This window comes from Dermacentor silvarum, chromosome 1, assembly GCF_013339745.2.
Source record: "Dermacentor silvarum isolate Dsil-2018 chromosome 1, BIME_Dsil_1.4, whole genome shotgun sequence".
In the NCBI taxonomy this organism is placed as follows: domain Eukaryota; kingdom Metazoa; phylum Arthropoda; class Arachnida; order Ixodida; family Ixodidae; genus Dermacentor; species Dermacentor silvarum.
Window position 1 is genome coordinate 228,987,989 of NC_051154.1, and position 24,860 is coordinate 229,012,848.

The following is a 24,860-nucleotide window of genomic DNA, read 5'->3' on the forward strand; positions in this document are numbered from 1 at the left end:
TTAATGACAGTGTTATGCACTGGGCAGGTATTGCTACTGGTTGGGGTGCAATTAAACTGCACCATGTAATATTATAATTTCCAGGTATAACTTCTGGAAATTTGTGGAAGTTACTTTTCCATGAAAACAATGTAAAGTTTGTATTAAAAATCTTATGTTTCTCAGTTTGGCTATTTATAAACATTATGGGTCAAGGCATGCCGAGGCAGATCTTCAGTACCAGTCACAGTTTGCAGTATGCCAGTGCTGTTTCCATTCATTGTAGACCCTGGAGTACACCTTAGCAGCATTGAAAATGGAGAACCTCTATACAAATCCAATGCAGAATGTCCCATTAGTTTCTTTTGCTAACAGTCATTAGAATTTCCCCTTTTTCTCCAATTTGCAACAAGGGGAAACTTGCATGGATCAAGTAGCACAGTTGCTGTGTTCAAGAATTAAGTTGAGTGGAGTAGCTAAGTTGGCATGATTTGCAATGGCAATAAATGCAGGCCCTCTTGGACACCGTCATGTGCACATAGAATACATGAGGCTTGCCAGTCAGGATTTTTAAAATGGGTCAATATTTCCAACATCTTCGCACGATGCAGTCAACATCCGATTTCTCGGACTCCTTAGTGGCCCCAAAAACGTCCGAAAAATTGGGCAGTCCGAAAAAATGAATGCGTGCCTTTTACTGCCCCCAAGGGCTCAAATCACCACAGGCACGTCCGAAATAGCTCTGAAGGCTTTTTTCCCCGTTTTATTGCGATGGCAATTATATGGGCACTAGGTTCCGTATGACGTCAACGGCGATGTCAACGTCAACGTAGTTTCTAGATACTCAGATTATTTTTTGAATCTGCCGAATTATTCAAATATTATAATTAGATGAAAAGTGTCAAAGAGAAAATTGTAGAGCAATATGAAAAACTCCCGATACAGCTTTCTGTTGCTCAATATGTGTTACATAAAAGTGTTTTTCCCAGCGTGAACGAAGCCCGCGAATACGCGCAAAATTGGCGCGCGACTGGCCGCTCGAGGCACTTTGCGTGTATTCACTGGCTTAATTCTTTCACCCTCGGAAAAACACTTTTGTGCAGCACGTATTGAGCAACAGAAAGCTGTATCGGTAGTTTTTCAAGTTCCACTACAATTTTCTCGTTGATACTTTTTATCTAATTATAATATTTAAGAAGTTGAATAATTACTTAGGACTAATTATGTAAGTAGGCGGAATGCAAAAATAATCTGAGTATCTACAAGCGACGGCAAACAACACTGCCTTGGTTCTGTCCAGCTACGGGGCATTTGCGTATATTTAAATCTTGTAGCATGTTAGTTGGGACACCCCGTATATTGAATCCTTTAATCAAGCGCTGTCTGTCGTTCTTTTGAGTATTCTTCATGGTCACCACCATTCTAGTTCATCGCATTGGCGACTAAATTAGGTTTTTTTTTTTTACTTAACTCCTATATGGAATGATTTCTAAAGCATCATATATTGGTATTAACCAATTTGACGAGCAGGAGGATGCAGTGCGTCGCAGTAATATGACCTAAGGAGCTCTTCACTGCGAGCCTCGAAATCGGTGCAGCTTTCTTTACCCACACCACTAGCATAATATTCTTCGCATTAGCTGAAATAATTTTTGTTCGCTCCCAACGATTCGGGAAAGCACGTCGAACGCGTGCGACGAGACCAACAAAAAATTTTGTGCCGGCTGTGACGTGCCTGAAGCGAATGCACCTTTAACACTGGACCACTCACCAGAGGATAAAAATTATGGGGTTTTACGTGCCAAATCCACGATCTGATTATGAGGCACGCCGTAGTGGGGGACTCCGGAAAATTTGGACCAGCTGGAGTTCTTTAACCTGCGCCTAAATCTAAGTACACGGGTGTTTTCGCATTTCGCCCCCATCAAAATGCGGCCGCCGTGGCCGGGATTCGATCCCACGTCCCCGTGCTTAGGAGTCCAACACGATAGCCACAAAGCAACCACGGCGAGTCCATCAGAGGATATCTGCTGGTCATTTATTGTCTCCTCTATTAACAAGGTACGGTATGCATTAACTTAATGCTAGTTATGTCAAATATGCGAGCGCTAAATGCGAACAGAAACGCCCGTTTCGAAACCCGCGGCACCAACTGCCGTGCCTCCGCGCCCGGAGAGCGATCTTGCTGTCGACTGCAGCGCCGCCGCTGCTGTCATGATTGCTTGCAACTACACCGTGCTTGCAACATAGAGTTTCTCATTGTGTTGTAGTGAGAAACTCTATGGCTTGCAACACTCCGCGGCCGCCGTTGCTCTCACCTCCCCCTTCTAGCCATCGTACCAAGGGGCTCTATTCTGGGGCTCTAGGGCTCTATTCTGGACACGCATGGCGGCTGCACGGCCGCCATTATCCGCCATCTTGGCTGTCTCATTGGCTGTCCAGAGGTCACGTGTTTTGAAATTTGTGCCGGCAAACGGAAGTTTTGCAAAATTTTGCGTTTTCGTCAGAAGGGGTTTCAATGGTACAAAATGTAATGCATAAAAAAAGGACACAGAAGTTCATTTTAGTGGTTGAACAGCTCTTGCGCACAAATAATAGCCTAAAACGCGCTCATATTCTGGTCTAGCAGGATCAAATGCCACCTCGTCGCACGCCGCTAGGGTGCTATGTCGTTCTGTATTGGCCAGGCATTTTTCTTGGCCGGCATTGACTTGCCACACTCTTATAATAAAAAATCTTTTAGTTTTTTGTTGAAAAAACATAGATTAAGTTTGTTTTTATGAATAATACAACGTAAAACAATCACTTTTTAGTACTTTTCTTTTTAATCTACGTCATCACAGAACACTCGTAATCTGTCGCCCTTGTCTTTTTTTTTTTTTTTTTTTTTTTTTTTTTTTTTTTACTGTGAGTGCGCTCTGTTTTTATTTTCCCGTTTAGAACCGAGTAGCCTAAAGTGTCATTCAAGGTCCCGCAGTGCACTCCCCGTAAGTGCACTTAACTTGCCCGCTTGACAGGGGTATAAATTAACCCAACGACCCTCTCGTCGAGATGGCACGCTGCCCTGCGGAGCTCCAGCCTCGACGACCAACTCTGGGCGACCCAGCAAGCCTGCGAGGCGGCGAAGAGGCAACACCTCGACGTCCCCACGTGGGAGGCCTAGGCCCAGCCATCACCTCTTGCTGGTTTTCATAAAGTTTATTCAGTCAGTCAGTAATGTGGCCAATCAGTCAGTTACTCCGGGAACTATATACCACTGCGCAAGGAACAGCCTGTGTACACGCCTCGTACATTCGGCAGTGCTACAATCAGCTTGTGAGATGGAGTATATAATTGTCATTTGCAACAGGCAATTTTTTTTTTAAATCATAGGACTTAAAAAGGATCACCCCGTAGTGCTCTCAGGACATTTACATGCTGCGTGATATGATGATGATCCTCTGTACAAATTTCACATACCCATCGCGGGGGATCGGCCAAGTATTGATCGGTTTGGAGAAAATGAAGTAGAAAGGTTTAGAAATCCGTACAGATGGTTAACCAGTGAAGCTGGAACGGGCGGCCCCGGTGTTTATCACTGGGTTAATCCCGACGGTTCATTAAAGTATTTCTCAATTATTGGTTCCGTCTTTGTGTTTCTGAATGAGATAACGCACACGTTCGGCTGCGACGGAGAGAACGAGTACGTCAGTGACGGTATGCCCGCAGTCCGCCGCTGTCGCTTGCGTTCGATGTCTCGAGGTTGCTTGATGGCGTGGTTAGCAGCATTCGCTTTGAATTTCGCATACACAGGGCACCTAATTCTGTGTGTGTGTGCGTCCGGAAAGTGCGATAGGCAGCGCAATGGAAGCCAGGAGCGCGTTGTATTTTTACTTCACATATCCGTCGATCTGCAACGAAACAGACAAGCAGTGCAAGCTGTCTACCATAGCCTCCGAATTTCTCCCATCTCAGAGGCCATATGCCGTCGTCGCGCCTATCTCCCGACTTTAGCGACAGATAGCGCTCGCATCTCAAAAAATATTTCTCTCGTTAGGCTTAGGCGCGTTCGAAACGAGAAGCGATCTCGAAAATTACTCAAGATTAGCCATAACACTCTCTCGGCGAAGCGGCATGAGACTAAGCAAAAGCCGTTTACGCAGTCATTTGCTACGAACGAAGTGAATTCTACAAAAACAACGCCAAATTCAGTTCGAAGCGGGCGACCGGGACCGCCGCCATGTTTTACGTACACTACGTACACCACGCTAACACGGTAACGTTAACTCTGAGAAATAGAGTAGCGCACCCAGGATCTCTGCCGGGGGGGGGGGGGGGGGGGGGGTTCACAGTTTGCAAATACCATCTACACAGCATTATAATTTCAATTTCTTCACGGGAAATTGTCAAAAAATGCTCTTTTTGCGAGTGTGCAGACGATTGCGCGTCTTACATCTTAGTTGCAGTACTCAAATGCGCAAGGAAAGAAAATGGGTTAAACAAAAAGGGAGGGGAGGGGGGGGGTTAAGTCGGCCTCAGTGGGGGGGGGGGGGGGGTTACAAACGCCGAAACCCCCCCCCCCCCCCCCCCCCCCCCCCGTCGGTGCGCCACTGGCCGCTTGCGATTCTTTGAAATTTAATTGCTGCAAAATTTAATCTGTCGGTTACGTAAGCCAATGAATGGCTCATACTCCCTTAAGCAATGGCTCATACCCCCGCACACGCGGCCTCCCCATTACGACGACAGAAGAGAAGTGAAATATTCTACGCTGTAAGGATGAGTGCCAACGCAGCCAGCTGTGGAAGACGACGACGAACGCGGGAGCAGTGGCACGAGCGCGTGCCGAGCACGAGCGCAACCCGAGGGGCGCCAACAAACCAGCTGCGAAGAAGACGACGACGCTCGAGCCAACAGGTGCTTTTTCGTTTCGCCTCGCCATATAAAGCTTCGCTTTAAAAAAATAATCGGGGAAGATGTATTCTGATCTGTGTTCACAGTAGAACAGTCATCATACTAAAGCGAATCGATAAATTCATGTGCTGTGTCATGAAAGCTGAAACATCTTTTTTCTCTCCGCCTGCAGCGCGAGCTAGCACGTGCTGCCATCGAATGTGGCTGCCAGGCACTGGTCAGCCAGAAGCCTGTCTGACAAGCGCGGTGCAGTCGCGATTTCGTGTCGTGAGTGCACCCGTCGAACATATCCATGGCGTCCGGCAGTACCGAAGACCTTGGTTACATCTGGGAAGAGGATGCTTGTCCCGACGATCCTCCTACCGTCCCAATCTACCGCTTCATCAGACGACGCAGACACAATTATCCTAGTGAATATATAGAAGAAATCGTCGTACCAAGTCGGTGCGTAGGAAAAATCATTGGAAGAAGTGGCAACAACGTCCGGAAGATCGAGCAAGACACGCGTACTTGCATTACGGTCATAAAAGAATTCGTTGGTTCTTTTGAAACCACCCTGGAGATTGCGGGAAGAGAAGAAGCACGCCGGAAAGCACGAGACAGCATCGAAAAACTGACACAGCGACCGCCACTTGAAACGTGCTTCAAGAAAAAAGACCCCGACATGAAGGAAAAAGAACTACCTCTGCTTAACTGGGACGAGCTGCTTGCCAGGAGTGATGAGGAAAAGAGAACGGGCTGGGCCAATTTCCCACCGGCAGTTCAGAGTGTGTCGCAAAATATCATTCTTTGCGACGAGAGTGAAAAAAGACACCACCTTCTCACTTTCCTTGGCTGTATTCAGCCTGAACACAAGGTGATCGTCTTTGTGGGCACTAATGCAATGGTGGACCGGCTGACGGGCGAACTTGTCTTGTCTGGGACCGACTGCGACTCTATTCACGGCGACCGTGAGCAAAGTGACCGTGAACGGGCAATCGAAGACCTGCAGAGCGGGAAGATCCGAATTCTGATCTCTACCGACGTGGCAGCCCGAGGACTAGACATCAAGGACGTAACTCACATCTTCAATTTTGATTTTGGCAACATTGATGAGTATGTCCACCGCGTGGGAAGGACCGGACGAGCAGGATGGTTTGGAGAAGCGGTAACTTTGTTTACTCGCAATGACTGGATGCATGCTCCCGAGCTGGTCCGCATTCTCCAAGAAGCGAAGCAGGTGGTGCCGGCCGCACTCTGCAAAATGGCTGCGAGGTACGACAGTCGTTATTCTAGGCGTCAGCATGCTGACCGCCAGCACCGCTGAGAAGAAATTAAGCGGTCAAACTGTTGGGCTAGTGGGGGCTAGCTATATGCAAGTTTGCCAGTGCTAATAAATTTTTGTTGTTGTTGTTGTTGATACCTGGCCCAACAACAGTTGTATAGGTGGTATTGCCTGGCTGCGCCTGTCACGAGCTACCCTTGGTCTACAACATGTCGTTTCTAGTAATTTTTGGGCCAGCGATTGGAAACACCCTTGGCCACACGCGACCACGCTGGGCCCCTGGCCGCGCGACGTGGGCTCGGGGGTATTGTCCGTATCCAGTATAGTACGCGATAGTGGTTCTGCTATCTGAACGAGACCTAGCTGTCGCATGATGATCGCTGCGCCGTGCGTATGCCACCGATTCTCTCGTTTAAATGATGCACAGCTTTGTTATGCTTTTGAGCTCGCCAAATTAGCAGCCTTTGTTCGGTGCGACTGAGTCATGAAGAGAATCGAACGCCTGCAAATGCGTCGACTGTGCTCGGGCCGTGTCGGCGCGCGGCGTCCGCGGCTGAGAAAATCATTCCGAACCACCCCGACCATGCAGGCCTTCCGTACGTACTCGAATTTCTCGAAAGTAAAATCCCAGAGAGCACACAACATCCCGCGGACGTCCGAAAAATATCCAGGGCCGGTATTTTGTAGCGAAGCCTTTCCGGTAATGCCTTTTCGCGCTTATCGCGTTTTGTTTGTGGTCAGAGCGGCTGTCCGCTCGCGTTATCAAAGGGATCAGCCGGCCGTGAGCGGTGGGTGATAAGACTATAGAATGCATCGATCGCTACAAAATCGCGGCCCTGACATCCCACGTCCTATGAAATACGTTCCACGAGCATCCATAGGACGTAGGATTCAGCGAAGTCTACGAGCGAAGTCCCAAGAATGAACAATTGCTGATGTTATATCAAGCGTGGAACAGAAACGCATGTTTTTTTTTTCTTCTGCATCCATGCATTTGCTGTCATTACTACTACAGTGTACTAGAATATATATTACACTATATTAATTACTATATTACTAATATAGTACTAGTACACTATATTACTACGATGCACTATGACATAGTTATTTATAATGCAGTCATGACTATTATGTTTTTGGCTCACATATATGTATATATCATCTACAGTGTTTGATCATGTGCCAAGTTGATGTTGCCATGTAAGGTCTTTTGCGCCCCGTCAAGCTTTTAGCCCACAATGACCATCCAGTTCTGATTCTTTTACTGGAAAATAAAGATTGATTTGATATGATTTAATATGTTGGCAGAGTTGGCCGGCAGCACGTTTGAAACGCGCAGAAGACGGCGCTGTGCATTTCGTTGTTTTTATTTTCGCGGCTAAACCAAAAACGCTGACATATGGATCGAGTTTCTGTACACCTTGAGGACAAATTATAAATATTTGCATCGACGAAAAGGGCAAATTTCAGGGCTCAGTTGTTGTGTTTGGAAGTTATAAATATTCTCGCTGTCAGTAATGTAAGCCGCAAATTTCGCCGTACATGACATGTTCCGGGCTTCCGCTATCGCTTTTGGCCCATTTAACTAGAAAAAGTATGGCCTTTGAGATTTGTGCTAGTTGTTATAGGAAGCCGTCGCGGAGTGGTGCATACACATTTGATGCATAAAATATAGCTATTATGACGTTATGACGTCATTTCAGCTCCTGTAGTGGCTTTTGGCTACCACCGTGCTTCTGGACATATCTTCTAAAGCCTGCCATGAGGAGAATGACGGAAGGAACAGAAGCATAGCTACGTAGCATAGCCTTCGAGAAAGCAGCAGTCGCTCGCCGTAAGGTGTAACACCATCATTAACAAAAGCATTTGTAATAAAATCTAGTTCCAAAGTTTCCCACTAACAGAAATGCTTGTATTTTTACATCTAGTTTTTGATAAATACGATATCTTCGTCATCATTTTGCCGTCGAAGCCAACCCAAGCCGAGCCAGGCTGAGCAACATATTGCGCGGTTTTTGGTCGCAAAAAGCGGTCAGGATCGAAGGCAAACGTTCGGTTGCAAAGGTGAATACAAACGTTACTTCTATACTTTTGCAGCCATTTTCTTTTATTTTTTGCACGCATGTATAGTTTCTCATGAGTCAATGTGCTCGCGTTAGCTATTCTGCTTCTTTAGTTTGGCTCTGTATACTTTCTTAGTACGAAGCCGATGTAGACATCGAGCGACGGTGACTACGAAAAGCGAGAAGCAATGTCGTCTGAAAATAACAACACTAAATGATTGTCTGCACTCTGTTTCATTGGCCGTGTTTTATTCTTGACGTTCACCTATTTTTTGCTTTGTTTTGCTGTAATTGTTTTGTACGCTTAAAACGTATTGGTCACTGCGTTTATTTGTTGAAATGCTGGTTAGTATACGGGCTAGTTTATCGGCGCGTCTACCGTAATAAGATAGTGACCGACTTGAGTCACATATTTTCGTCCGGTGGCGAACCTTTAGAAGCTTTAGCAGATGCACCAGACTTGTCCGCCTTTAGTGGCGATGATGAACCATCCTTGGCGGCGGCATATTGGAAATCGGATATATTGGCGGGTTTGGAAGTGAACCAAAGATCAGTAGGCCGGTTGGCTTTGCGAGCCCACGGTAATACCATAAATGAGGCAGTGCAGGGTGACATGGGTTGGGCATCTTTTGAAGTCAGAGAAGCACAGAGCAAAATTAGTTCTGAAGAAAGGCTCAGGAACATGGATGAAAATAAATGGGCGGCTAAAGTGGACAAGTATCTGTAGCATAAAAAAAAAACGTGGACACAGAATGGAAGAAGAGGTCAAGGAAGTTGGCAACCAAGTACAGGTTAATTGAAACTGTAAATAGACAACCAGGGAGTCATCAGAAAGAAAGGGAGAGAAATAGACACAGTGAATTGGATGCAAAGAATGGAAACAAAAAGGACCATGGAGATCTACAAGAGTGAGAAGAAAGAAATTAGAAGGGAAAATCTGTACGATAACACAAAGGGCAGTGCCTTGCTATTTGAGGCTCGAGCCGGTTGCCTAATGAGGAAAACATATTGAAACAAATATTCGGAACTAGATGAGACATGTGTATGCTGCAGTAAAGATCCAGAAACCACTCAGCACATCCTGATGGAATGCGACGGGACCCACCCTGCGAGAACCGTAGGTAACGTGCAACTCCCAGAAGCGCTTGGCTTTAAAGTGGAAGGAAACATAAACAGATCAGCCGTAGAGATCAGGTAGAGATGATTAGAGTACTGGTGGAAAAAAAAGCAAGGAAAAGATGGATACAACCTGATCTCTTAAAATCATAGGCAGCGGTACAAGGTAAATTAAAAAAAAAATAAAAATAATGAGAGGTATACAAAAATGCTAGATAAAGAACAGGTATAGTATACCCAATTAAATCAAGCAGGCCAGGTGACTATTTGTCGCCGCCCCATTTCAAAGGGGATGCCAATAAATCATCATCATGGATGAGGCTGAACCTTTTAAATCGGGCGGTGGCATACGCCACCGAGCCGTGACTATTAACATATTTTGTACTTTGTGGTGGGTGAAATTTCACCCCTGCCTTGATTTTATCCACCAATCAGATAACCTCTGTTTGGTTATTTCTACCTGCTTAAAGTCTATTTTGCCTTCACTGTCCCTAAACCCCAATGCTTTGAAAAAATCAGCCCCTTTGCTTTGCACTGTAGGGTTAAGCCCTTTACAGAAAAGTATGAGGTGTTCAGCCGTTTCCTCTTCCTCTCCACATGCACCGCACAACGTGTCTATACCTTGGTACTTGACTCGGTGCATCCTAGTCCGCAATACTCCAGACCTGGCTTCAAACAACAAAGAGCTTCCCCTAGAATTATCCTAGATATTTTCTTTGGCAATTTCGTGCTTGAAAGTTCTGTATGTTCTCAGTGCCGATTTCGTCTGCATCCCTGTTTTCCATAGACCCCTCTCTGTTTCTTTAACCTTTTTCTTAACCACTGTTTCCTGGTTTGCACCCCTCCTGCAGTCCAAATATTTGATTGACAATTTTCTGGTCCGCTTCCTCCATTTTGTGTCAACATTCCTCATGTACAAATAACTGAAAACTCTCCTTGCCCACCGCTTTTCTGCCATTTCTCTCAATTGCTCCTCAATTTCTATCTTGCTGCTAGCTTCCCTGCCCTCAAATGACGACCATCCTATGTCACCCTGTACTCCCTGATTTGGTGTATTTCCATGTGTTCCCAAAGCAAGCCTACCTGCCCCTCGCTGCTTGACTTCCAACCTTCCTCGAACCTCTGATCTCATGCACGGGACCGCATTACCAAAAGTCAAACTAGGGACCATCACACCTTTCCAAATCCCTCTCACCACTTCGTACCTATTGTAATTCCACAGTGCCCTATTTTTCATCACAGCTGCATTCCTGCTACCTTTAGTCGTTACATATTTTTCATGTTCCGTTAGGTACTCAGCCCCATTGTTTATCCACACTCCAAGATATTTGTACTTATCCACCACCTCCAGCGTAACCTCTTGTATCCTATGCTGGCTGCCCTGATTATCATTAAAAATCATGACTTCCGATTTTTCTTTACTAAACTTCAAACCTAAGCTATCTCCCTCTTTACCACAGATGTCCATTAATCTCTGCAAGTCTTCCTTGCTGTCAGCCATAAGTACAATGTCATCCGCGTACATAAGTCCTGGTAATGACTGTTTAATTCATTCTCCTTGCTTGAAAAAGGAAAGGTTGAAGCCAAGTGCGATCCTCTCTAATTTTTTCTCTAATCCTTGTAAATACAGCATGAACAACAGAGGTGCCAGAGGGCACCACTGCCTAAGCCCCTGCTGTATCTCTATAGGCCCAGATACCTTGTTTTCCCATTTTATAAGCACCTTGTTACTTTTATAGATATCTTTTAAAAGATTACTTACTCCATCTTCCACATCTAGAGTGCCCAGTATGTCCCACAAGTTCTACACTGTCATAGGCTCCCTTGATATCCAGAAATGTGAGCCATAGGGGCCTGTGTTCCTTTTCTGCTATTTCAATATACTGCATCAATGAGAATAGATTATCTTCTAACCTTCTTTGTTTCCAGAACCCATTTTGTAGTTCCCCCAGCACCTCCTCGATCTCCACCCATGCCTGCAGTCTGTCTTTTATAATCTGCATCACCACCCTTTAAACCACTGACATCACTGTTACGGGACGGTAGTTGTTTATGTCGGCTTTGTCTCCCTTTCCCTTGTATATCATGCTCATCCTGCTCAGTCTCCACCCGTCGGGGGCTTTACCTTCCATTATCGTTTTGCTCACTGCCTCTCTTAATGCTTTCTTAGATTTCAGGCCCAATGTCTTTATTAACATAATTGGGATGCCATCAGGACCTGTCGACGTGCTACTAGGAACCCTCTCCTCTGCCCTTTCCCACTCGCTTTGTTCAAGTGGAGCTACTGCACTAACCAGTCTATCCTCACCTGATTGAGCACATGCTACGTTCCTTTCTTTAAATTTTTCTGTCATCATTTTTCTTATATGTTCCATTGCCTCATCTCCTTCTAGCCGAACACCTTGAGCTGTAACTATAAACCTCTGCTCTAGGCTAGTCTTATTGCAGGTGCCGCAATGCTCAGCGCCGCATGTGGCGGGCGGCGGGAAACTGGGAAGGTGGGAAGACCGCGAGATTTCGAAACTACGTGTACACGTATCCGAAAGCCGCACGTGTATCCGGGATCCACCATCTTTTTTTTTTGTGTGTGTGTGTACGTGAAATTGCAAGTCTGGCCCCTGTGATGTCCCAAATAGTTTTTGCGGGGTTCAGGCGTGTTAAAGGAATAGACGAGTACTTTCATGGTGCAGCAGCGTTAACCAGCAGAGACAAGCTCTGCGCTGCTTCGCATGTTAGCTCTGTGGAAGAAGTGGACGCTCACGCGAAGTGCCGTTCGCAGCAGGGAAAGCAACTATACGAAATCATTCTTCACGTAAGTAAAACCTATTGTTACACTAAAATTGAAGTCACTAAACTGGCACCCTGAAAACGTTGTGGTTGACCGATTTTTAATCGACGCCTCACTGTTGGCAATGCATGCCTCTTTTCGCTCCGGCGCGTTGTACACCGCGGCCTATCATTTGATGTCACACTGTTACTTTAGATTGTCATACAGCTCGATCTGGACCACATGCAGCTACACGCTCACTCGTAGGCGGCCGTCAGCAGGGTATTGTCGAGTGAGCTAAACTAACTCGATTGGGATTGTTAAACCGTGTGGCAGTGACTATGCTTGATCCAAATTGAGAAATGTGATCCGGGTTAGGCGCGATCTTGATTGACATTGACTGCGTGCCATCTGCTGCGCTGCAAAACGAGATTTATTAATTAGGTGATGTTAATTTACATGACGCGAATGTTCGTTTTTCGTCATGTGCAATGATCGAGGCTCATTAGGCCCCTTTCGCAAGATACGATTTCGCTTGCGAATTCCTTTGCTTACATATGTGCTTTGCTTTTGCAATGCTATATTGCAAATGTAAATCAGAAGAAAAATCGCACCATGTGAAACCGCGCCTCTCAAACGCCAGCGGCCGAAACAAGGACTGTCTATGAATTAGCGCTCGCCAGCACAAAATAGGCTTCCTTTGGATAAAATATTGCTCATCGCACATGCCAATGCAATGCTGATCACACCGAATGTTATGGTGAGGTCAAGCAGTCGACAAATCAGCACAGTCGTGACAAATTTCTTTTAAATATTCAGCAGCTGGCCATGGCCGCTGGCGTTGCACAACGAGCTGCGAAACACGCATGTGTAGCACGAATTACAAAACAAACCCTTCTCACAAATATAAAAGAATCTGAATTTACTCTCCTCACAGCTGCGATCCATTTCTTTCGCCGTTCGATTTCATAAGACTTGCCAGGAAACCTGTACAACTTTATACCGGGCTGGCCTTCATGGTTGTGACAGTCCTTTACGCAGCAGTATCGCCAGTTTCACTTGCCTTTTTTTTAACCTCCGTTAATGTCGATGCTGGCCGATGAAGCGCATGCCATTGCACCGTCGCAAGACGTATCCAACAAAATAAGGGAGGCTGGTGAACAAAGCAAAACGGCTTCAACCGTGTAGCGTGCGGGAAAGAATACGCATCGAGCCGGCCGAGCTGCGGAGCCACCTCCCCAAAACTGTCGCGTCGCTACGGCAGATGGCGCCAGGTTTCCCTAATCCATTTTACGTCCCGAGCCAGTGATATAACCTCCATCCTGCATCCATATAACATCCGAAAAAGGCCTGGCCGAGACCTCCGTGGGACATGTTTTGGTGTTTCACATGGGAGGCTTTCTGGATTAGCTTAGGACATTTTAAGAACATCCCTAGGATCTCCTCAACGACCTTACAAGGACGTCCATCAAACATCCTTAGGATGTATGTGTGTTGTCTGGGATGCGCCAGAAAAATCGTAAAGTACGACCTAACCAAACCTACAGACGTGATAGCGTCGGATTGTAGTTTGAATATACAAGAAAACATAATTCTATTACGCGCGAACTCGAACACAAGCCCATTTTCCAGCATTTCTACCACTCGTACAGCGGCGCGCCGCAGCTTCCTCCTGCAAAAATACCATCCAATACAAAAAAATACCAAAAATACAAAAGTATGGGTAATAAGTATGGGTAAGACAAAGTATGGGCAGTATTGCATGGTATGGGCATGGTAGGCAATGTCCCAAGTAAGTGAGTTAAGGTCGCCATTTCCAATAGAATAGACGTCTGCGCTGTGATAGTTACAAATACAACTGAGGTCAAATTTTGCGAACATATGGGGAACAATATGCCAAGTTTATGCGTGATGGTAAATGCGTGTTGATCAAATGCAGCTTTAAAAAAACTGTAAGCAAGTATTCGAAAGTATCACACTGTTAGCTGGGTTTCCCAATGTTTCAAGATAACTGTGTGCTTAAGAGATTTTATAATTTGACAGAATAGGCTGCATTTTAAGTACAATGTGTCGCAAAGTTTTAAGGTTTTCGTTTATGTAGAAGCGTTACAAATAATTATTGAACCGTCATTTTTTTCTTTTTACTTTTTCATGCCGAATATACTGGGTTCGCCTGGTGTTCTCAACTGAACTAAAGGAATCAGCTTCACGTTTTGCGATTCTAAGGATGTGTAGGTAAAGTTCAAAATAGATGGTAATTGGGGCTTTTGCAATGAATTACGTATGCAACCTGTCTAAAGAGTGGGGTAGAATTGAGGCCACTCTCCTGACAGAACTATAAACACTACCAAGACCAAATTTTGCAAAAATTGGTGGTACGCTATGAAAACTCTCTGTGTGAAGTTCAAGCGGTTGGATCAAATTCGGTCCTTGTAAAAAAAATTCTTATAGCGTGTGATGTGGCCACTTTCAGCTATGCTTCCCATTGTTCCAACGTAGCTGTTGGTTACAACAAATTTATATTCCATGGAAAGGGGAGAGGTGTCATCGTAAATGTGATCTGCGACAAAATTTTTACGTTCCTGGTGGAATTGGTGCTGAGCCGTGCTCCCTCAAGGGCTGCAGAAGATAGCGTTAACCTTTCCTTTTTCAAACGAACCACTTAGTAGTGGACTCATAAGCATTGCAAATAATTGCTGAGCCGTCGTTTTCTCTCCATACTTTCATGCATCATAAGGCATTCTTAGTTCGTTTTAGCGATGTCCTTGGTGAATTAGACAAAACACTGTTTATATTTGGCGAAAATAATGGGCGCGGTATGGGTACAATGTAAGTAAACTTCTATGACAAAAGACTAATTATCATAGTGCAGTAAATAATGCACGCAAACAGTCCAGAGCTTTACGAATGTGTTTTATGAACAAAGCAGAATTTATCCGGCTGGCCTGGGAGAACTGTGAACTCAACCGATATCAAATGTAGCGATAATTGGGTGGGGGAGAGGGAGGGAGGACATCATGAAATTTTCTGGCGACGTAAGATGTGTATTGATGAATTACTGTTTTTTTCCCAGCAAAAAGGGCTTCAAAGCGTTACACGGGGACCAGGTTTCAAACGGAACACTAATATACTGGTAACTTTTCAAAGTATGCGATGTAATTACAGGAAACAAACATTTAGTGCGACTATTTGAAAAAGAAAAACAGCTTCACTCGAAATCGGGTTGTAATTCACCAAGTTCGCACACCTCTGCTGTCTTTCTTTCCTTTGAGTATTGAGAGTAATTTGTTTATTGTACTTCGTTCTGTATAACCTCGACAGTACTGTTACCTTAACTAGCGATACATTTATGCTGTAGACTTAAACACCAAGTAAAATTCTTTAAATAGTAAAATTGTCTGCAACAAATGTGCATTTCTTTTCTTTGTGCGTTGCACTTCTGCTACTGGGTTAGATCAGGACCTCTGGGCACTCAATTCCATTTGTCCCTGCATCACATATAGATTTTATAGCGTCAAGAAATAAATGTAAATTCAAATAATTGTTTGGGCCTCGATGGTTCACCATGTGTGATTGAAAAATAGGTCTATATGTCTGTTACAGATAAAAATACCTGACAGATGCATTTCCAGGCTTTTTCACCTATTGTAATAGTAATTAGAAATTATATATATATATATAGTGAGAGAGTCACATCGTCTGCGGTTTGCCCCCTTCTCGAGAAATAGTTGGTACGCCTCTGTATCGGAGGCTATTAGCGACGAGAAGTTGGAGTGGCGCCCTCTACCCGAGTGACGTCACGGCCAGGATGCCGCTCGTTCCGGCTCACTAGCCTGCCGCGCGCGCTCGTTTATTTTGTGCATGCTTGGTGTATGGGCCGTACCAGCCGTACTTCCCGAATCATGTTTTGGCTGCTTTCTGCTATCACGCCTAAAGTGCAGCCTCTTTTTCGCAACTGTGTGAATCGTGCAAATTTGCTGGTTAGATATCGAAGCTGTATAGAGTTGCAGGGGTTACGGCTTTTGCAATGCAGAGGTGCGCCGTGTTTGTTTATAAATATTGCGTTAACAACTTAACATTCCTTTAGTACTTAGTTATGGCACACATTTCGTTTTACACGGAACATCAATACATATTGGTATTTGGCGCCAACATTATCTATAAATCAGTATTTTAGAATAGGATACTGTCTGCAAAGCTTTCGTCAAGCTTCTTATTACTTTGTAAAGTTTTTCTACTCAAAGTGGGTGCTGCAGTAATACATAAAAACAAGAGTTAGGCACGCATGTTTCACGAAAAAAGTTTGCTGCTACTTCAACTTTCTCCGAAACAGCCACCCAGAAAAAGCAATCTACATGGCTGTTAACACGAGTGCGCGCTTCATGTATGTATAGCAATCACCTGAAAGAAAAGGTTCGTGGTTAAGATCAAGAGCCAAGCAATGTTTCATAGTGGCCTGAAGTGGTCTATATGGACGATATGGTAGACACCTCCCGCAACGGAAGCAACCGACAATCATTATGAAGTTATGACGAGGCGCGCATTGTTTGTGAAAACCTTCCGTTCACTATAACGTTGGAATGGTTATAACATACTCAAGGCACTAGAGTGCAGCTTCAGCTGCCTCTTCCAGGCAGCTTCGTCATGCAACATTGTCGCGCAACTACCGTCTGCATGACGATGTCTCGAATCACAGTGGTGTCTATTAATACTAACTGAGAACTATTCGCTGCGTCAGTCCATAAAAGACCCCCTCATATACCAGCCTCATAAACAAAACACTATACTTATATGCGAGCTTCATATGAATTCACTTGATTTTTGACCTCCTTCTGTGAATGCCGATATTTTCTATGTATCCCATACCACTAAAAATGAAGCTTCGGCTTCTTGCTGGCTGCAGCCATATGGTCTAAAAGACATACTTTGCCCAAAAAGTTGCGCTGAGCAGCTGTGTCTGTTTCGCCAAGTAGATCGGTCAGAACGGTTCCCCAAGCAACAAGCGGCGCTAAGTTGTTGAACTGACTAAAGCGTGTAGCACTGAAAAGAGAATAAATATTGGTCCGTGCCTTTTTGTGAGTGGCAAACAGCTTAAAGCCTCAAATAGCTTTACTTAAAATTAACGCTGCTTAAAATTAATAGGTTAAGAACGGCATAATTTTGAGAAGCAGTTCAAAAAGCAGACGTTGCTGGTAGAATCTATACTGATGTGTTGTTTAGTCCTTGTGCTACTGCTGAACGTTTCTGTGAATAAATGCGAAAATTCAATATTTTGCCAATGAACAGCTCGTCGTGAGCAAAAAAGATTTAGTGGGTCAAGATAAATGTTGTAGAAGTCCTATATAGCCACCAGTTTCTTACATGATTGTTGCACCATGGCAAGTATGGTCGCTTAATTAGATTGTTCTATCCTATGTTTCCGCGGTAATGCTTTTATTATCCACGTCGGCTACCGCTGCAGAGTGTAGAACTGCGCATGAAAAACTCGCACCGCTCCGGACTGACCTCCGTTGGCCGGCACTGTAACGTTGCCTTTGAGAAATATATTGTTGTCTATAAAATAAGCTCTTTCAATAAATTTTAACCAAGACATCGCCAAAATATATTTGAGAGGACGGTCATAAGTGCAGCAGCATAGGGAACGAGAGCGAACAAACGGAAACGTTGCAGAAGGCGCCTGGACGCAGCCCGAACTGTAGCAGACGACAAGCGCCAATCCTTGCTATGACGTCATGCGAGCGGCGCTCGCAGCACCGCTTTTGTTTGTTCTCGGGGCCTAGAGCACGACCTCCTCTATATAGAGGAGGTCGTGACCTAGAGAAGACAGAACTTTGCCGAGCAGACGTCACTGACAAGAGCTCACCTGTGAAAGTCCAGGAGGAATCGGTGCAGTGGGACACCGACGGTACAGTCCACGCTGTTGCAATGTGCCACTGAGCATCGTTTCTTCAATGGTTTCTTCACATGCTGCAAGCTCATCTTGAAATGAAGCGCTAAGCGCTTCAAACGAACAGCGTGAAGCGTGATACAACAATGAAAAAAGACTTTGCACCGGCCGCACGCCGAAGGAAATGACAGGAGCAAGAAATCTGCTGCAGCAGTGTGCAAATCTTACCAAATGGTTACAGAGAAGCGACGAGCAAAGATGACAAAAACTTCGCAAAAGGGGCATTTTGAGACCGGCGAGCTCTATTTGTACATGTTCCCCAGGCGCGCCGTAGCCAACGGCTGGCGATAAGAAATTGCTTCGTAAGCTCTTGCCACTGTGGCCGTAAACCGAAACAACGCCAGCAAGGTCGCGCTGCCAATGCACCACATACTCATAAACAGGAGGCGCAACAAGAGTATTGAAAAAATTAATTTGGCAGACTGTTTTGATAAAATTATTTACCTTCTCATAAAACAAAATTCTAAAATAATTATTGCTTTTCTGTTTATGCATAGTATTCTAATTTGTAGTTTTATATTTCGTTAAATGAGTGTTTTGCCCCCCTGCCCGTGGCTTTGCTGCAGTTGCGCTGAACCGCATTTGGGCCCAGCTGGCCTTTGCCACCACTTGGTTCTTTGTAGTTTTTGCTTGCTTGCTTGCTTGCCTTCGAGAGTGGCTCGTGCCCACTATGGGGGATTGGCCAAGAATCGGGTAATTCAAGGCAAACAATTATCGGAGTCTAATAAGGATCACTTTTGAAAAATTTTGAATGGAATGTATTCATATGGAATGGAAAGGAATTTATTCATATAAAATTATTGTAAAGTGCCTTTTATTGCATCTTAGAGCGTTTCAAGGCGGCTGCGTGGTCACGAGCTAAGAGTCCTTGGGTGTGCCACTTCGCTCTCCTCGTCTTCGCTCGCTCGTCCAAACGCTGATATACAACACTTCCCCCCTTTAGTGAACCCCAACATATCTTAGTCAATTTTATGTTGACATGTTAAAATGCCTAGTCGCACTGGCGCCTTCAGAACACGACCATAGCGACTGCGTGGTATACAATCGGGAACGGCTTGCGACTGTTCGGATCGCTGCGTTCTTTCGGGCGTCTCTGCTTCAGTGGGCAAATCCGGGTACGCATTAGGAGACGAGTCAGAAGCCGTGGGTGCATCTTCTGTGAGACGCTCGGCCCTGAACTGAGGAATGGTCTTGTAGTGAAACGATTGTCTTCGGGTGAGTCATTTCCTGGACAAGAATGATAGGGTGATTCTTGAACTGCGTTTTCAATCAACGCATATCTTCTTTTCATATGATCTACGTGACGCCTGTACCGCCTGCCATCCTGAGTCATGGTTGCAAAGGACCTCTTGCCGCATTCTGCCACTACTACTGTGGGTAGCCAGGCGGGGTTATTGTTCAGAAAATTCTTTATCCACACCTTGTCACCTTTCACGTAACCTTTTCTCATATCGTCCACCCTTCCCCTTTCAGTGTGTTTCCGGGGGTGTAGCGCATCCAGATGAGACGGAAGCTGCCTGCCAAACATTAATTCTGCAGGCGTCTTTTGCGTTGTGGTATGCGGTGTCGTATGCTGCTTAAATAAAAAGCGTGACAGTCGGCAGGAGAGGCTTCCATCCGTCAGTTTCTTGAGCGCCATCTTCGTTTCTGCAACCACGCGCTCCGCTTGTCCATTTGTGGCCGGGTTGTATGGAGCTGATGTTACATGTTTGATCATGTTCAATTTGAAGAAGTGTTGCATTTGCGATGAAACGAATGCCGGACTTAAAATAAAAAGTCCCAGTTTTTCTCCCAAAGGCAAAGCATCGATTGCGTTAGGAAATTAGTAGACAGCTATACGAAGTATAGTAGTTTTATCGGCCCTATAAACTTACTAACCGAATTTGTGTAGCAAGCATGGTGTCAGCGCGTACAAGCAAACATGAACACATCACACCTTGTGTCCGCAGACGCTCGCTGCTGCTGGCGTGAGCATGCGCGACAGCAGCAGCGAGCGAAGTGACCTTCGTGCTGTCTATCCGTTCAACGCCAACTGAGCGGCAAGAACACAGCACGCACAAAGGCATATGAGCCGTCTGCAGATCGCTTTCAAGTTACAGCACCAGCGGCCGCGCAAAGTATGCAGTTATTGGCGGAGTAGAAGCCGCCCCCCGTCCCTCCCGTGCTGCCTCCCCGCTTTCCTCCCTTTCACGTGCACGATGATCCGCGATCGTCAGTTCCCCTTGCGCCTGGTCGCGAAATACACAGTTGCTGCCGGAGCACAACGCCCCCTTCCTCCCCCCCCCCCCACCCATCTCCCACGGCCTTTTGCACGACAGAGACGGTGCGTTTGCTCTCCCCTTTCCTTGCTCGCGCGCACCAGATTGATCCGCGATCGTCGGCTCCCCTCGCATGCTTTCACTCGCACATACTGTGCCCGGCTACAGTGTTATCGCCCGTGGACCTTATACGGAACATCACAGCGACGGCAAAAATGTGCCTGGAGTGTCCATATAATTGCTATTGCAATAAAATGCACTGGAATGTCCATATAATTGCTGTCGCAATAAAAACAGTTTGGAATAGTTTTACATTATACCAGCCCAAAGCTTACTGCGGCTATCTGGGTCTGCGGTGACATATGGTGACCCAGAAATTATTTTACCGCTTCGATTGGACTGCATAATTTGAGAACATTTTCTGCTATCACCATGAGCGTCGGCGCGGGATTATATAGTGAGATCATAGTACCACCGATGTTTTCGGCTTTACAGAAAAGCATGCGCCGTGCTCGACCCACTCTTCCAGATTCTTGTACGCGATAACTACAAAGCGCGATTCTATGCGTACTATGCTCTTCGTGTTTGTTTATTCTGTGTTTCGTCGTAGTTTCCAAGTGTGCTGGCATATTGCATTATTCCATCAAAATTCAGATTCGGTTGCTTTCCAAACTGCTTCAAAATAAAATTTTATTTGCTCCTAATTACTCCAAAATGAATTTAGTCTGCTCCACACTGCTCCAAAATGCAATTTTGTCTGCTCTAAACTGCTCCAAATCGCAGTTTTACTTGCTCCAAAATGACTTTGGGCAGTCCCACCCCTGGTCATGCTAAACTCCTCAACTGGTCTCTCTCGCAGATCCCAAGGCAGCACAACATCAAGATGCAGTCCGCGAAAGCGATTGAGGCGAATGGCAATGAGTCAATCTTGCCACTGCTGGTGGCAAGATTGTTCCACCTTTGGAAGAGACGCAGAAAATTTTAAAGTAAGAATTTTTCTTTTACAGTATGTTCTTTTTCAGTTCAACTGCATATTTTACCAAGAAAAAATTACATCTCAAATACCTTTATAGTTCTTCGTGCTAAGATGAATGTGTAAGACATTGATAAGGTAAGATTCATCTATCATTTTTGGGGAAAGTATGTTAAATGCAACATTCTTGCCATATATCAATATTTTAAAAGCACACACTTTAAATATAGAGTTGTATACCAAATGATTTTTTTGCATCTAGAGACTGCAAAGAAACATAAAAGGTGAAGTTGACCAATTTTTTTTTCTTTTGTTTTTCTCCTTGATTACATGCAGTGCTGCTTGGAAGTCTGTTCGGTTGTCAAGTTTGTAATGAGCAAAAATGAAAAAGGTCTGAGAGTACCCAATTGGCTTGTAGTGGGCATTTGAAGTGTCTGATGGACCAGATGCATGAATGTTTATATCGGGCGCACTGCAAGAATAGTTGTAACCCTGTATACTTGGTCATAATAGAATATGCAATTCTTAAATTGAATACTTTGCTTTGCAATAGAGGTATTCAATTCTTATCTGGAGCATTGAATATTCACATCTCTCCCCTTCCTATTACATATATTAACCCTCTATTGTGACTCACCAGTGTAGAAAATGCGCCGATGAAAGCAGCAGACACCACAATTGCTTACTTGTATCTACCATTTTTCACGTGAATTGCAGAGAAACTCTGCAGATCAACTTGTTTTCTCCTTTCATCCTTTTGCTGCTCTCTGCACTGTCTGTTCCCTGCAGTAACTATGTTTCATATACTGTGTGAAGTGTTGCGGAAGCTGTGTGTTTTGTGGCGTTGCTTGCTGTGCATAAAATAGTATGCGATCCATCACCTGCTTTCTCAGGCTACTGTTTTGAACCATCAGATAGCTAGCTCAGACGTTTTTACTTGTGGAAAGCTGAAATTATTGCATGGTATCTGTAGTTCATCACCGTGGGGAAATTTTCCACGGACGTGCATTTCTGTCAGAAAATGGTGTCAAGCACTGAGCTTTGTTTCATGGCTGGTTATTTGAAGGGACCTGATCAGTGATAACTGCATGTCGCCACTAATGTCTAGTGCTTGGCTTTTAACGGTTTCAGTGTTGTTGCTTGTAAAAAGGCAAGCCCACGCAGTACTTAGTCAAATTTACAGAACTTGATTTCAAAATTTAATATCACTTATATTTCCTGAAATCGTTTTATGTGCTTGACCCCTTCAACTGACCACTGCATGAGATATTTAAAATTCCTTGTACGCAGTTCACTTTGATTAAATTTTGAAGAGCAGGCTGCTATATACTTTTACCTTATACACCATCTATTGTTGAGGCTGATACCTTCAGTTAGGTCTTTGCACTTGGCCATGTCAGCCACCCGCTTATTTGTGTTCCCCCATGTGTGTAGGCTAATCAGCTTCGCATTCTGGCCAGTCTCAAGTCTGTAATGAGGATGGTTAGCATCAGTCAGGGCAGCTGGTTGTAAAACCTTTCGATGGGTCCATAATAATTAGGGGCTGCTATTCACTTGAACACAGAATCGTTGTAAATAGTGGCATGCTTACTTGCAGCTGGAGACAGAATCTCCATTTCGCTCTGCTTTGTGTAGGAGTACTCCATGTTGCAGTGTATTAAGGAGCTTAAACACCTCATTGCACGGGAAGGGGTCTGGGACGAAGGGAGGTCGCAGGGCCACCTCTGCATGCATACTTGACCTGGCTAAGATCATTTGCTGGAAAGTGACTTCACTCGTACCCCTTGACTGCTGTACGCTTTTAAATTAATGTTCTTACTGCTACTTGGAAAAAGACTGCAGACTACATACATTGCACTTTGCCATAGCTGTCCAGTACTACTGGACTAGTGTGGTCTCCCACGCAGATATTAGCCCTGAGAATGACCTACAAGGGGCGCTGCGAGCGCCACTCGCGTGACGTCAGGGCACGGACTCGCGCCTGTCGTCTGCTACCGTTCGGGCGCTGTACGAGCGTCTTCTGCAGTGTTCCCGTTTGTTCGCTGTTGTTTCCTGCGCTTGTATAATTATGACGGTCATCTCAGATACATTTTCCGTCTTCATTCGCACAAACCTATTCAAAGAGCTTATTTCCTAGACGACAGTTTATTTCTCAAGGGCAACCCTGCAGTGCCAGCCGAAGGAGCTCAGACCAGCCCATTGCTTGTTTTTCATGCGCGGATCTAGACTTTGCAGATTGAGGGACTAATAAAAAAGCATAAATAGCACGTGACTAATAAAAGCATAAACGCAAAAACACAGCACATAAGAATGCAGTTAGGCTACCATACCTGCAGTGGTGAAACGAGCATGTCACTATATGCTACATATGACTGCCACATTTACCTTGATTTTAACCCATTAAAACGTTTCCTTATGACGAGTACAGTGGTGGTCCAACTGCGCCATTTTGCTACAATTCGACTTGGCTGCGCCCACTCAAGTGCCATTTGCACCAGTTGCGCAAAAGTTCGGTATCTTCGCGTTTTCATGGCAATGCGATGTTTTAAGTAGGATTTGTGAACGACTGATTTTCTGGACGCCCAATATTTCGGACATGTCGGATAATTCGGACACCTTCGCAGCACTGCCACCGTACCATATGAGTCAATGTATAAGGACGCCTGAAATTTCGGACACAAAAAACCCTTCGCCATCTGATTTTCCGGACTTTTGCCATGACCTCAGGTCTGAAACGGCATTGATCAAAGCCACCACCGCCGCCATTTTATCTCGCCGCCTCGAACCGGCGCTCTTGCACGCAGATCCGCTGGCAGCCGTAGCAGCGCCTCCGGCACTGGCCGTAGCCACCACCGTGGCAACGCTAGGCCTAGCTACTTCAACGTTCGTTACCAAGCTTGTTGTTCGGTGCAGTGTTTTTCATTAAAACAATTCGCCGCTGTTAGCAATGGCGTCGACTCCGTCTTTGTAATTCTCGCCAATGGCTTCGAAGCTCGGAAAGCACAGCGCGTTGCATAATATTGGTTCCCGAAAGTCAGCTACGCCTCAATACAGCACTGTTACGCAGTGAAGCATACGAAGAGTGGGGAGGGCAATTGTCACGGGACAGAGTATGCATTCCTTAATTATACACGCGTGCACTCGCCGTCTCCTGTCACAATACAAGCACCGATATGCCTAATAAGTGTACTGGCAGGCCTTCAGAGCTATTTCGGACGTGCCTGTGGCGATTTGAGCCCTTGGGGGCAGTGAAAGGGATGCATTTGTTTTTTCGGGCTGCCGGATTTTTTGGACATTTTCGCGGTCCCTAGGGAGTCCGAAAAATCGGACACGTTGACTGTGTTCAATAATCTACTACTGTATTTTTCGCATATTTGGTGAATTACTTGGCTGAGGTCGATGCATTGCATGCAGCCTTACCAGGGCGCTCATTTGGTTTCAGAACAAAAGAAAATTTAATTCTGGAGTTATTACGTGGCGAAACCACAATCTGATTATGAAGCACGCCTGTCTTGGTGCAAGGGTCGTCCGGGTCATCAACTCCAATCGAAACATTCCTATACTCAATGCTGACTAAGGGAACGGTGATGAAAACAGCACCTA

The 24,860-nt window shown here is 45.2% G+C and overlaps 1 protein-coding gene and 1 pseudogene across 1 annotated transcript; one reads left to right on the top strand and one right to left on the bottom strand.

The window, feature by feature from the left end:
* Positions 1-5,075: 5,075 nt before the first annotated feature.
* Positions 5,076-6,210, top strand: LOC119437541 (probable ATP-dependent RNA helicase DDX43). Its single transcript, XM_037704543.2, has one exon. The coding sequence runs from the start codon at positions 5,162-5,164 to the stop codon at positions 6,173-6,175; it is 1,014 nt and encodes a 337-aa protein (XP_037560471.1). The 5' UTR covers positions 5,076-5,161; the 3' UTR covers positions 6,176-6,210.
* Positions 6,211-9,658: 3,448 nt separating this feature from the next.
* On the bottom strand, positions 9,659-11,021 carry LOC125942091 (uncharacterized; annotated as a pseudogene).
* Between the last annotated feature and the right edge of the window lie 13,839 nt (positions 11,022-24,860).

What these genes read in the sequence shown, in the direction of transcription:
- LOC119437541 (XM_037704543.2), top strand. Translation starts at nt 5,162, where the DNA reads ATGGCGTCCGGCAGTACCGAAGACCTTGGTTACATCTGGGAAGAGGAT.